This window comes from Saccostrea echinata, unplaced genomic scaffold (genome assembly GCF_033153115.1).
Source record: "Saccostrea echinata isolate AGI-Se365-2 ecotype Australia unplaced genomic scaffold, CSIRO_AGI_Sech_v1 ptg000001l, whole genome shotgun sequence".
NCBI classification, from domain to species: Eukaryota; Metazoa; Mollusca; class Bivalvia; order Ostreida; family Ostreidae; genus Saccostrea; species Saccostrea echinata.
The window spans coordinates 31649643-31663916 of NW_026889750.1; the positions used below are offsets into that span (position 1 = coordinate 31649643).

The window sequence follows — 14274 nt, forward strand, 5'->3', positions numbered from 1 at the left end:
GAATGGAGAATTTTTAATCCAGGCTTTTCAGGTTGAACTTGATAGATTAATATACTATGTAGTTGTTGCTGTAAAAAAAAATGGTAGTATTTTCAGTGTTGAGAGTCAGTTTCCATTAAATTTTAGAGATATTGACAAGTGTTTTGTTTTATTGATGTACTGTCAGGTGGCCTGCCTTTTGAATAGTTTCACAGATGATAGCATTAATTTGGAGCTTATGCTTGAGGTTTGGCTTAGTTTAAGATAATTCTTAATATAGTTGATACTAATGGTGGAGGTCATTGCACTCTGTGATCACTTCATACTCTTTGACCTGATTCCATCAAGAATTTTTATTCTTGCAGAGAAAGATTCTCGTTCAACAGGACCTTTGCAATTCCTTCAGAATGTGTTTGGTAGACCTCGACTTGCATTTCAAGGATCTGAATCAGTGAATGACTCTTCAGTGCAGCAGCATCAAGATGACGAAGTGAATGGGGAACAACAGCTCTCAGATCTACCGCACCAATCCTTACACCGTCCAATAAATCTTTCACAGTTTGGTTCACCTATGTCTTTCAGAGCCCCTAGACCTCGAGCACCAAGACCAGGGATAGTTGCAAAAAGCCAGGAAGACTTTGAGGCCATGGAAAAAGCTGGATTGAAACATAAACTTGTGCATATAGCAGATGGAAAGGACACCAGAAATTGTAAGATGTGCGCGTCAATGGGGATTCGAACCGGAACAAGGACTGTAAGATCGTATTACATGTGTGAGGCTTGTGGAGTAGCCTTATGCAGGCCTCAGATGAGAAATTGTTTTATTCAGTATCATGCTTTAGTTGGATATACTGGACCTCTTGGAGACCAAGGGAGCAATGTCTCATAATTGGAAACTTTACCAACTAATAATTTTGTAAAGATGTTGTATGGGTGTCTAGATTTGTTTATAGATTACTGTGTAAATATGTTTTGGAGAATGTTTCACTGTCTGTTTGTAGTTTATTTGTGAACTGTGATTTCCTACATCTATTCTGAATGTTTTCTGTAGTGGGCTTGCATTAATCTAAACATCTTTGGACATGTGCCGAATAATGAAGTCTGCATATACATTTGACAAGAGTAATTTTTTTTTTGCAAAATCGCCATATCAAATAGAGTATATTGTTTCAGAAAATCTGCAAGTAAAGGCATATACAATATTATATAAGTTCCAAAGTGTTGAAAATGATGGATGTTGAATTCAAAGTGATAATGTGTTGTTCCTATTCTTGTCGATTTTTATGTTGGTGCATTTTGTACATTTGATATTGTTTCAATCAATATTTTTTTAATAAAACTTGAAAAAAAGGATTTTTGTATTTTTTTTTCTAAATGCTCTAGTGAAAATCTGAAATAACAGAAAATCATTTTCCGGCAAAACAAGATACTGAGGATACAGTAATAAGATGGAATTTACAAGTGAATACATCATATATGTCTTCGTCTTCAAATTTGTGTTTAGTTGGCTATTTTTATTAAGAGTTGGTAAATAGCTACTTCGATGATTAGAATAAGAAATGTCTTTCAAAGAATGAGAATCCTAATTTAACGCCAAAGGTTTTAATGGCTGTAATTTGGTATGAGGGATATCAGTTTCAGCATGTTACATGTATAAATGCAACACCCATCTCGAGTACGGCATGACCCGAACAGATGGTTACATTCTTCATGTAGAAGTAGAAACATATATTCCCTGTTTAACGCCAAAACGATGTTAAGGGCACATTTTCGTCTTTCAGTTGCAAGAAAGGAAAAGAGGAGACGTCCAAACGTTGAACCTATTGCACGAATTGGTGTGGGAGACCTTACTACCTATCATCGACTTGTGCCAAACCCAGGAAATGTGAAAAGGAATTGTGCTTATTGTAAACAGATGGGTTTTCGTTTTGCTTGTGGAAATGCTAGGACCTCATACTACCGTTGTGAGGAATGCCAGGTTTCTCTTTGTAGAGTTTCCGTCAGTGATTGCTTCTACAGGTGGCATGAAGTTTTGGAGAACAAGTCAACATCTTCCTTCACAGTTGATTGAGGGATTAATCATTGATCTGTGTAAGCAAAAGCAGAAAAAAACCTCTTTTCTATTGATGTTGAATTCTTTGGGTAAAACTTTGAAGTGTATTTTAACTACTTTTAACATAAGTTTACCACAGAATAGAAAGCTTGGGATTCTGTTTTGGTTTATAATTATATACAGGTTCTAAAGGATTTTATCATACTGTGTAGATGTTTTATGAACATCCTTTGTCATCCTTTGATAAACTATTTAAGATAATCCAAACTGTATAACAAATTAAAGGATTCTCTCTCATGTTTCAGTCGGAACATTGCGGCAAACAAACGAATATAAGAATACAACGAAACGGAGAATCGTTGCATCTGCAGTACAGACATTGGAGAATGGTGATGTGAGGTACCATAATCTTGTACCAAATCCAGGAAATGCGAAAAGGATTTGTGGCTACTGTAAAGAAACGAATGCTCGATTCGCTTGCGGGAAAGTCCGAACTTCATTTTACCGCTGTGAGGAGTGTCAGGTTGCCCTCTGCAGAGTGTCTGTCAGCAATTGTTTCTATCAGTGGCATCAAAGACTTAAAGGAATAGAAACTTGCACATTTTCTAATGACTGCTAAAACTCAAAATCTTTAAACAACATATATAAGTGTTTTTATTAGACATTTCTCTCTATTCGCTTTTTTCCTTAGGATGTGAATTCTGATAATAAAAGGTGGTTTCATCGTGGTGTCTGTTTTGTGTACTCTAGTGTAGGTGGCAAAGTGACTGTGGTACAAGTTGATCTCTGACTTTCGAAATAGTTGTCTTTTATAAGCAATTAGAAGTTCCTGAGTTAAGTATTCTCGAAAAAGAACTTCAAGAAAATCTTCATGTTTCAGAGCCTTCAAATTGCCTGCAGCACAGAAAAAGAAAGAGACAGACTGAGTTCACGCCAATAAAAGAGATTGTAGATGGAAGCATTTTGGCCATTCATCGCTTAATACCACATCCTGGATACTCGAAAAAGACATGTGCTTACTGTAAAGACCACGGTGTTCGGTTTGCTTCTGGTGGACCCAAGACGTCTTACTACAAATGTGACAAGTGTCAGGTGACTCTGTGTAGGCCTTCTGTTGGCGATTGTTTCTTTAACTGGCACTATGGAAATCGGAGAGAAGGATGCTCTTTTCAGTATGAAATAAAATAAAAAAGGGGAGAGTAATCGATTCTAATTTGTATTAGCTTGACAGGGAATCATTTTCACTACGTCTATAGTGATTTCATAACAAACCATTAATCATGTAAAGGAATGCGATGAGAACGTAAGATAATATATATATATATGTATATTATAGTTGTATAGTTGTTTATTTTGAATAAAAGACGAATAGTTTCTTGTATTGTTGTCTATTGTGGGTTAGTGTTGCAGAAGCAGACTTGTTTAATGAAATTATGTATTTGGATAGTACTATATGGAGGGAAATCTGTTTTCGGTGAAGGAATTCAGAAAATGTAGTAAGTGGTTAACATTATGTGTTGCCGACACAGGAAATAAATTTGATTTGATTTGATTTTCGAGTTGAGTTGGGAATACTAGATAATAAAATTAATTTGCTTTAAACTTGCAAATGACAAAAGCAGTAGTTCGTAACCAAAGCACCTCCACTATGCATTAGCATATCTATATATCAAATAGTTGCTTACACGATCATCTCAGTGTTTAACTGTCACCTTGTACACTCTGATGTCCTTAATACGATCGTATGTTACTATAAAGACCTTGCTTTCGTTGTAGCAATATTTCCAATGGGAGATCTGAATCGGCGACTTGGAACCTTTGTTGCTCACAGATTTTCAAGGTCAAGGGCAACCTGTGGAACAAGAACTCTTCCACCCGCCGCGATAGCAGAAGGCGAAAACAACCCTCCCTTAACCTTAATTCACAGTAAGGAAGGACGATATATGTTGTTCACCAAAAAAGGATCCTCTGAACATGTGAAACATTTTTTAGTGGCGAATGCTGGGTATTCTCTTCGAGTATGTCAGTACTGTAAGCTTACAGGAGAGAAGTTTGCTAACGGGAACACAAGACAGACTTACTATAAGTGTGACGCCTGTGGTGTACATCTCTGTCGGCCACAGATAAGGGACTGTTTCCTAAACTATCATCAACTAAAGTTCGCCAATTCCTCTTGAATTACTTATCTTTTAAGATATTAAAATGATTTTTAAGGTCTATATCTAATTTTCATATGATGTAACGTTATTGCGCGCAAGAATTCTTCAAATCCGTTTGGGATGTGGTGTAAATATTACATCCGCATATTTTATTTTTTACTGTTAGGATTTTTTACATGCGCTTGCGTTGTGTGTGCTTCATATTTGATCAAATACTAGCAATATTTTGATAGAAAAATGCAGTATTTAATATACTTTTATATATAATATGTACATTGATGAAAGAAGTATTATGATTTTTCTTGTTTGAAATAAACAATGTCACAAGATTTACAGTTTTGATCGCTGGATTTTCTCTGATATTTATTGAAGGACTCATTTCTTCTAGGGTTTCTTTCTATCGATTTCTTACTCAGTAGTGTTTCCTCACATCTTCTTGGTATTTAGTCATTTTACTTGATGATGACAAGGTCTCTCTGCACACAATCTGAAACCTCTGAGTTTAGTGCAGTGTCCAGATATGCGGTATTGGTATTATGCGGTATGTTCTGTTTTTGATGTCACATCATGTAGTACTAAATATTACGAGTGACAATTATTACATGGTGCTTTTACATTTTCTTCAGGAAAAATCCAGAGAATTGACCATAGAGTGACCCATGCTTCATCATGGACACGGAAACCAGCTGATCTACCCCCAAGAAAACTTTCTGTTGATCCACAACTTAATCTACCTCCGCTCTCTGTCATACATAATTTAGAAGGTCAATGTGAGTTATATACAAAGGAGGGGAAAACTCATGTAAGACACACGCTGAAGTCTATGCCAGCCAGGAAAGTTTGTGCGTACTGTAAAATAACAGGAGAAAGATTTGCCAATGGAAATATAAAACAGACCTTCTATCACTGTGAAACTTGTAATGTTCCGTTATGTAGGTTTCAGTCAAGGGAGTGTTTTTTAAGTTATCATAAACTGAAATATCAAGGATCTTCCTCCTCTGTTGATTGATGTACTGTGATTAGCTTGTCGTTTCAGTGGTTGGTGATAAGTATGAGCCCTTAAAATAGGCGCGAGAGTCAAATCTTCTGGCATAGGGGTTGTTCAATGCCTGTAAAGGTTGTCTATCAATCAGCTTTTAAAATTTGGTTTCATTCTGTATGTATAATTATCTCTTCATTTTTTATTGACTTCTGTTTAATTTTGTTTGTCTTCATAATTGAATATTGTAATTCTGTTGTGCTTAAGTAAAATGCTTTCATATCACTGTTGTTGAAGCTCGTTCATTCAACTATGTTTTTATGAATATCTTTTACATAGGAGTCAATGTAACTGATTCAACAGAAAGACATTCGTCTAGTTCTGAGAACACAGTACTCCACATTCTGTCTACCATGCTCTCAGACGGTGATCCAGAATTGGTCCGTGTGAATAGAATCGGTCGTCACAATCTGGTGCCCATTCCGTATAGGGTACAAAAGCCCTGTGTATACTGCAGACTTAGAAATGACCGATTTCGAGGCGGGCAAGTGCGCCGATCCTACTACGAATGTAATGTTTGTCGGGTACCCCTATGTCGGCCACAACTCAGGCCTTGTTTCTTGAGATACCACGAGGATGTGATGGGTGAAAAATGACAACGTGGTCACCCAAGATATTGTATTGGATATTTTATTATTTTTGCTTTAAAATTTGAAGCTTATTATTTATGAACGCATTGTGATAAAGAAATGTAAAATTTATATTATTGTATGTTGTGATCAAAGTCTCGTAAAATAAATTAGAAAAAAAAAACTTGTGAATCGTTGTTTCTAGCTTGAGGAAGAGACGTGCAAAAATGCAAGTCATACCGGTATGCGTTATTGACAGGTTAAGGGATTGTAAGAAGTTTGCTTGGTTATTTGATGACTATTGTGTTTTTGAAAAGTTTCATACTTCTATCGAATTACAGTGTATTTCAATCATGGCTAAAAAATGTAGTCATGAATCTTCTTCATCTGTTGAATATTTTAAATTTGCCAATCAATATATCTTGGTTATGGCGGTTTTTCAGTGCGGTTGAAGGCAGTGTAATTAAAGGTCATAGGATACCCAAAATTTTGGGGAAATGGAAATTTTATCATAACTTCTTACTTGGTTGTTCTTAGATTCAAATTAATTTGTTCTTGGAAAAATTTGACCAAATGTATACATATTTTTTGTGGGGATTTTGTTTTTTCACTTTTTTGCATTGAATTTCAGTATAGAATTGGGGAGATAGAAGAATTAAGGCTGGCTTGATAGGAAAACGTGATAAATATTGCTTTAGCATTCGTAAAACCTGTACAAGCTGTTTTACAAATTTCTAAAACAAAATGTTTGGAATACCCCGTGTCCTTAAATTATTCTTTTCCTCCGTGATACTGTTGTGAATTATTACTGCATTAATGTAATTCAGAGCAATCAAAGTGATTTATTAAAATAAATGATTATTACAAGCCATGAATTGTAGACACTGGTTTAAATAATGTTCACCAGCAATGATGAAAATCATGTCTTTCAGGCATTGATATGAATTCGGAGAAGCTACCTATAATGATGAATATGTCCAGGAGTAAAGAACACGAAAAAGTAACACCAAAGCCTAAAAGAGACATCACTCATCATGAGCAATCTAAAAAGAAAGACCCTGTTATTCGCGCAAGTCTTGAAATGTCTAGTAGAAAAGATCCGGAAAAGAAAAAAGTTCATCATTTGATTCGGAGCGGGGAACCGTCCGCTCGACATTGCACATACTGTAAGCTGACGAAGACAACATTTGCTAGTGGTGAAATCCGTAAATCCTACTATAAGTGTGACCTCTGTGGAATTTTTCTTTGCAAGGACCTCCAAAGAAATTGTTTCTTTAATTATCACAAAGTTGTGATTCCAACTGTAGATGATGAATTTGAAGTTTCGAAGTGTACAAACATATTGTAGTTGGTTTTGCTAATGTATTGACTGAATGGTTTTCTATAACAATGAATAGAAAATCAATCAAGACACCTAAAATCCGTTTCTTAGAATTAAGCCTTTAAATGTTTATCGGAATCGGCATAACTTCTTTAATTTTTGGTACACTGTGTATTTTTCTTTAATAAATTCTTCCAGAGAAAGAAAAACTCGTGTTTTAATTCAAACAGATAAAGATCCTTTCCTGTATTCATGTAAGTTCTAAAGATGTATTTAGGACAATCCTTACTTATTTTGCCTTCGGAGCAAATCATAATGTAAATCGTGAATCTTAGTCAATGGATGATAGGAAATACTTGAAAGCGTTAATTACCGAGTGCGACGATGAATGTTGCATCATGGTTTAGATTCATTCCATGATCGTTATTTTGAGAGTCTAAAAAAGTTTTTGTTGTGATATTTTTTTGTTTAAATTTTGTTATTTATTTTATGATTCATTAATTTTTTTATTTATTTATTGGTTTGTTGTTGGGATTCGTTTTTGCCTTCACCTTTTTCTTTTGGAAAATTAAAGTTGTTTTCGTTGAAAGATATTGAAAATCAAGAATTAGAAGTGAGACTCTTGTTTTTCATAGACACACACTCCTCTGTTATGAACTAGGTAAAACAGATGTGGTTCCAAAAGTGCCTAAACTTTGTTGACTTTCTAATAGTTGTTGATAATTAATGATGCTGGGTTTGAGTACGATTTTTTTAGGACTTCAGCTCACACACATTTCTTAATGTTGCATTATTTAAATAAAAATGAATAATTGCAGGTGTACGTTATCAAGATATTGATGGAAATTGCCCGGATGATTCAGTAAAAGTCAAGCCACCCTTAATTGGAAGTTCGGTTATAATCTTCAGAAACGAGGCGGACGAAATAAACGAAGTTCACAAACTAGAACGCTTGGAAGGGAAACGCATCACATGCCAGTATTGCAAAATGTATGCTTTTAAGGGTGAATCTGTGAGGATTCTGAGGTCATATTATGGATGTAACAAGTGCGGTATCGCTCTTTGTCGCCCCTCGGAGAGAAACTGTTTCTATAACTATCACACAGAGGTTGTTTTTAATGGAATGAAAGGAGATGTGTATGTAATAAAAGAGGGAGAAGTGTGCACATTGGAGAGATAAATATTTAGTTTCTTCTTTGTTTCATTACCATAAATTGCACTTGTTTGATTTGCAGTCGACGTGTAGCATCGTGGTTAATGATTGATTTGAATAGGATCAAGTGCACCTGATTTTTTAAGAAAAAAATAAGAGAAAGAAGAGACAAAAAAATAATTGACTCATAAACAGCGAATTTTGACATCAAAATGAAACAGTATCAGCGTGATTTTTAAAATTCTTAATGGTTGTGTTCTGAAAACAGTCTGATGAAATCGGATGAATTTTTCTTATACTCTGTGATGGTGTGTAAGATTGTATATTTTATGAGAAACCTGTTAAAATGCATTAAATTGTATTTAATGCATTAAATTTCACGTAAATTTTCACGATCCTTATGTTAATTTATATATTAAAATACTCTGTATCTTGTAATAATTTCCATTGTGTATCGTAAAAAATGGCGATTAGCTAAAGCATTCGGTATATTTTGTCATACAAAATCAATGGTGGTGTTTACTTAATAAAGAATTTGAATAAGGTTAAATTTTATTTCAAATGTGTTATTTTTTCACTTAATTAGCGTTTTGTTCTAAATAAAACACAATTTAAAAGTTTATGTAGTCAGGTACTGTAAAATTACATATTTTCGTGGGATCAAATTTTCGTTGTTAAAGGGAAAAATATTTGTTTGGACTTAAACTTGATTTCGTGCTTGAGGAAGTGTTGAGTTGTATATAGGAAATTTTACATGTCATGGAGGACTTAAATCATTGGTCTCTTTATGCAACGAAAACTCCACCCCCAAAATTCTAGTAAGAGATTAAGTATTAAAATTAGGATAGTAAATCATGTCAAATTGCAACAGATTCTTTATTTATCAGTGAAAAACATTTAAAAAAAAGTGTTTGTTTATAGAAGGAAAGCATAATCTTAATGATTAAAAGTGTAGCAAATGGATGTAATTGAATTGTTGAGAATTTTCCGAAAACTTTATGGTGCCAAATTTGTAAAGTGACTTTTGAATATAGTTCTCCTTAACTGTATATAAAGAACAAAGTCTTAACTATCGACTGAGAAAAAATTGCAAACACAAATTGGTGTGTAAACTTCTAAAAAATGGAATTCTTTCAGGTAGAGGTAGTCAAGATCTTGATGTAAATTTCCCGGATGATTTACTAAAGCACAAAGCACACTCAAGAAGTACGGGGAATTCGGTCCTTATCATCAAAAACAAGGCTAACCAAACTGAAGAAATTCACAAACTAGAGGGCTTAAATGGAAAACGAATCACTTGCCAGTACTGCAGAATCCGTAACGTCAGAGGGGCTACGGGTAGTATCCTCAGGTCCTATTACGGTTGTAATACGTGCGGTGTAGCGTTGTGTAGATCTGCCGATAGAAACTGTTTTAATAATTATCACGAAGAGGTTATTTGTAAAGAAAGGGAAGCGTTAATGTATGTATTGCAGAGTTGATTTTTTTCTTTTTCGTCTCTTTAAAATTTGTTAAATGTAGAGGCTTGGGAAAAGTAACCATATTTAACTTAAGTAGAAGATTGAAAAAATGTGGTTATTAATTTACTGTATGTAATTAAATAGATTTAACAAAACTCAGATGATTTGAAATGAATTATTGTCAATGGTTTGTTTATTTCCAGTACATGTAAATACTGAAAGAAACTAAAAGTATTTAGACACAGAGTTGATTTGTACAATGCTATAGTATTGTTTGATTTCTTTAATCTTATTAAATCCTTTTTACCTTCTCCGAGTGTTTGGATTTTTTTCCTTTTTCCTGTTATTTAGCGATCTAAAGGTAGAAAGTGGATAGCAGAATTTTCAGTTTCTTTAAGTCAAGGACTTTTTTTTACTTTCTGGACATACTTTGTATAACATTTTCCCCTCTAAATTACATGTATTTGATAAGTTGTCGTTGAATGAAGTAAAGTGTTCTGTTACTTTTATAAATTTAATTGAAGAAAGAACACATTTATTAAGATAAAATGATTGAAAAAATGAAATACTTGTAGGTACATTTAGTCAAGATGTTGACAGAAGTTGCCGGAAGTATCTTGTAAAACCTAAGGATTCTTGCATTGGGAAATCAATTCTTTTCATCAAAAACACGGTGGACGGAACCAATGAAGTTCACAGACTAGGACGTTTGAATAGGGACTTCAAGTGCCGAAGAAACATTTACATCACATGCCAGTATTGTAAACTCCATGACTTAAGAGGGGGCACTGGCAAGATCTTCAGGTCCTATCATGGCTGTAGTAAATGCGGTGTGGCGCTCTGTAGATCGGTTGATAGAAATTGTTTCTATAATTATCACAAAGAGATTGTTTGTGAAAATTGGGAAGGGGGAGTGCATACCTAATAGTAACTTTTTATGTTCAATTTATGTAAACAAAATTTGAGGATTTATACAGTCAATTTAGTTGTTCAGACTTTTTCGATTCCTATTACGCTTTGAGATGAAGGCTTAATTTTGGCATTTTTGTTTCAAATGGGATTTCGTGCGGTTAGTTACTGTACATATTGATGTGTTGTACAATTGGCTTGGTGCTTTTCAGTTTGATTTATGTTATATTGTTAGTTTCAAAACAAGTTTGAGTTTTAGCTGCATTTTCTTTTTTGCTTATCGAAACACAATGATGTATAAGTAAAGTCCTTAAGATGTGCTATGATTTACATACTAGTAGATCTGGACTTATTTATTTCCTTTAATTTGAAATATGTAATGAAGATGAATAAATATACAAAAAGATTATCTCTGTGTCTATTTTCTGTGTGAAAAAAAATGAAATGCGTCGTGTCTTGGATGGAGGAAAAGTATGCAAGAAAAGAATTGCTTCTAGTGTCAGTGAAGAGTATGGGAGATCGCTTTCTTGTCCTCGTATTGCAAAAAGTTGTCTTGATAGTCAATTATAGTTTTGGCATTTTATTTTATCCTTAATAGTAAGTGTTATTTTTCCAATTGGAAGAGATCTATAAATTGTTGCTTTGTTGGGTTCTAAACTTTAAATTGAACCTTAAACCATGTAAACATTTTAGTTGTTTTACATATATATGTTGTTTAGTCTTCAAATACTTGGTAATTGGTCTTAAACTCTTTTCAAGGCAAAGAGGGTGAAAACATTTCTTATGACTCTGCCATGTTTTATCCACATCGACTCGTGTCCACAGAAAACAACAAACGGAAGTACTGTGTGGTCTGTCACAGCAAGCGCAATAAAACTGCGGGAGGCTACCGTGTGCAAACAGTATTTAAATGTGGGATATGTAACGTACCTCTCTGTCGTGGAAACAGAAACTGTTTTTATTTGTTTCACAAAGACATTAATGGATATTGATCATCCTTGAATTGTGCATGATAGTTATTTTGCAGCATATATATTCTGCAGTTTTTCAAGCTTTCCTCTGATGTTACAACAAATGATTTAATAATATTTTTCATTCACAGTAATATGTAGTATGTATTCTGTGAAAGATAACCTTTTTTTTTTGAATGACTGACTGTAAAAAATCACAAGAGTACATGAATATTATACACTGTAAAAATAAATAAATCAGGAAAAGGCCTGATATATCTTCACCACCTTTTTAAAAGTTTCAAGTCCATTGGTAATAGTTTTAGATAACGTTCACTTAAAACTTGTAACATGAATATAAAGAATTAAATTATTATAACAAATCAACAAAGCATTCTCTTTGTTTGTTTGTACTTTCTAGTGTGTATAAGTATTTGAATGGATATAAAGTATAATATCAATTACTAAATGCTGTTGTTGCTACATGCTGTTATAATATGATTAATTGCATTTAGCATGGTATGTATAAGAAAACAATAAATAACAACTTTTTCATAAATCAACAGGAATGAGACAAAATCGCAGAACTCTGCCCGTGCTCTGTTCCAATCCTCAGCATCATCTTGTACACTGCAAGAGAAAGCGTTGTTTGAACTGTTACCTGAACAAAGAGAAAACTGTGAAGGGTTGGGATATATTTACCTATTACAAGTGTGAATTATGTAACGTGCCTCTCTGTAAGAACAAAAATTGCTTTGAAATGTTTCACGGAAGGACTGCGTCCCAAGGCTGCACGACGTTGAGAACTTAGATATTGGAATGGATTAAAAACTGAGAAGATGGAGTCATGGCCGTAGGAACCGGGGGGCACGGGGGGGCCGTGCCCCCCCCCCCCCAATAATTTTGCCGATATATAGATTACTATAGTAAACATAGATAATATAAGCATGTGCCCCCTCAATAAAACCGCCTGATGACCTTTTTTTTTTTTTTTTTTTTTTTATTTTTTGCTTGTCAAGGAATATTTGGTAGTTGACGACCCTTTTTTTTTTTCTTTTTTTTTTGCTTGTCAGAAAATTTTTGGTAGTGCCCCCTCAACTGTCAACTGAAAAATGTTTGGCTGTGCCCCCCCAAACTGAAATTGCTTCCTACGGGCCTGTGGAGTGTGTGAGATATATATGTATTTTGCTCAAAGTTAAGTTCTTTTCAGTCTTGACAAGGAAATGCAGCTTTAAAAGGAATGTTTCTTGCCAAAACCGTCTAAAATGATTGGTGCATGAAAAAGAATTTTAAGAGGACTTGTACATAAGGCTTTACCGATATACAACGAAAAGAGATGTATTGTCAAACACAAATTTTCACACACAGAGATAGTCGTGTGTATTTGAAAGTAGAAGAGTATTGGTTGATCGAAGGTTAACCTTTATCCTCACACCGTTCGCCGGTGCATTATTACCACTTCAACAGTCTTTTCTGTTTTTGTTTCCAAGATGGCAATGCTTGAGGGGTTATATCTAAACAATTTTAGTGTCAGAAAATTGATAATTTTAGCACTGTTTATAAATGGTGTTTTCACAATGTAATTTTTAGCTGTATAATAAAGTTTAATGTTGTTTTAAAACGGGGTAAAAGTCAGTGATATTCTTTAACGGTCAAATATAGGGGTATACATTTGATTATTTGAGATATGATAGTGGTAGAATAATTTTGCAGTAAAAGGTTGTACGGATTATCCATCATTTGTTCTTCGTCATTTGAAAAGGGGGGGGGGGTCTTTACTTAAATATGAAATGCATTCCTTATTGTATCAATCAATTTAAGCCCTTTGATTCCATTCCTTTTTTTTAAATTTACGTAGTATATAAATGTTGAAGCAATACACAAAATTCTTTTTTATCTATAGAAATGAATAGTTTTATGTAGAAGGTAATAATACCTCTGTTGAAAATATTGCAAATTGTAGTAGAAAGATAATGGCGATATAATTAAAGCGGAATGAAATCATGGAAGCATTGTTGCTCACCATCCTTTTGAAGTAGTTTATCGTTGTTTTACTGTGAAACGCGTATTTTGACGTAAAGTATGATGAATAAGAGCCTATTTGTGTTGATGACAATGAAATCGGCATCTTTAGAAATCGATGCATTCTGGAATGATTAAACATTATTCCCTTGTACGTGCATTTGCACATGTTCAGCATTTATAAAAATATTGTATATATGTTTGATGAGGAAAAGTCATTATTGTGAAAAAATTGTACTCAATTCAATTCTTGCTCCCTTTTTAGCTCACCTGAGCCAAAGGCTCAAGTGAGTAGAATTATGATCGAGGTTTGTCCGTCGTCCGTCTCTTTGTAAGCAAGACCACAACTAGTAATACTGAAATGCAATCATCTTTCGGTAAAGGAAATTTCAATTTTTTTGGAATTGGGGGTAGTGTGAGCCCAGCAGGGGACCAAAGTTTTAAATGAGAATATAAGTAAACAATCTGTTAAAAATATATGACAACAGTTCCATAATTGGACGGTGCAATTTAAATTTAAGCTATATAGAATACTATCTAGATCAAAATTTCACTAAGAAATATATATTGAAAAAAGTCTTAAAACCCTCTTTTGAAGGACAAGTTTACCGTTAATGACATTAATATGCAAGCAGTCGTATAATGCAGATTATTTTTTTT

At 34.0% G+C, this 14274-nt stretch overlaps 1 protein-coding gene across 16 annotated transcripts in view; it reads left to right on the forward strand.

Moving 5' to 3' along the window:
* LOC133189504 (zinc finger E-box-binding homeobox 1-like) overlaps window positions 1-14274 on the forward strand; it is a 44284-nt gene that overhangs the window by 20861 nt on the left and 9149 nt on the right. For 3 of the 16 annotated variants that reach the window (XM_061324864.1, XM_061324868.1, XM_061324860.1), the window contains exon 5: window positions 345-1222. The exons of 2 other annotated variants lie outside the window; for them this stretch is intronic. In XM_061324864.1, coding sequence (XP_061180848.1) covers window positions 345-868 — 524 coding nt within the window. In that variant the 3' untranslated portion in view covers window positions 869-1222. Of the gene's footprint in view, window positions 1-344; window positions 1223-1760; window positions 2066-2337; window positions 2667-2912; window positions 3236-3808; window positions 4521-4817; window positions 5286-5509; window positions 5885-6731; window positions 7163-7938; window positions 8316-9410; window positions 9770-10308; window positions 10699-11401; window positions 11650-14274 lie in introns of those variants that run through there. 11 more of the 16 variants (XM_061324974.1, XM_061324982.1, XM_061324958.1 and 8 more) reach the window with 11 other exon arrangements.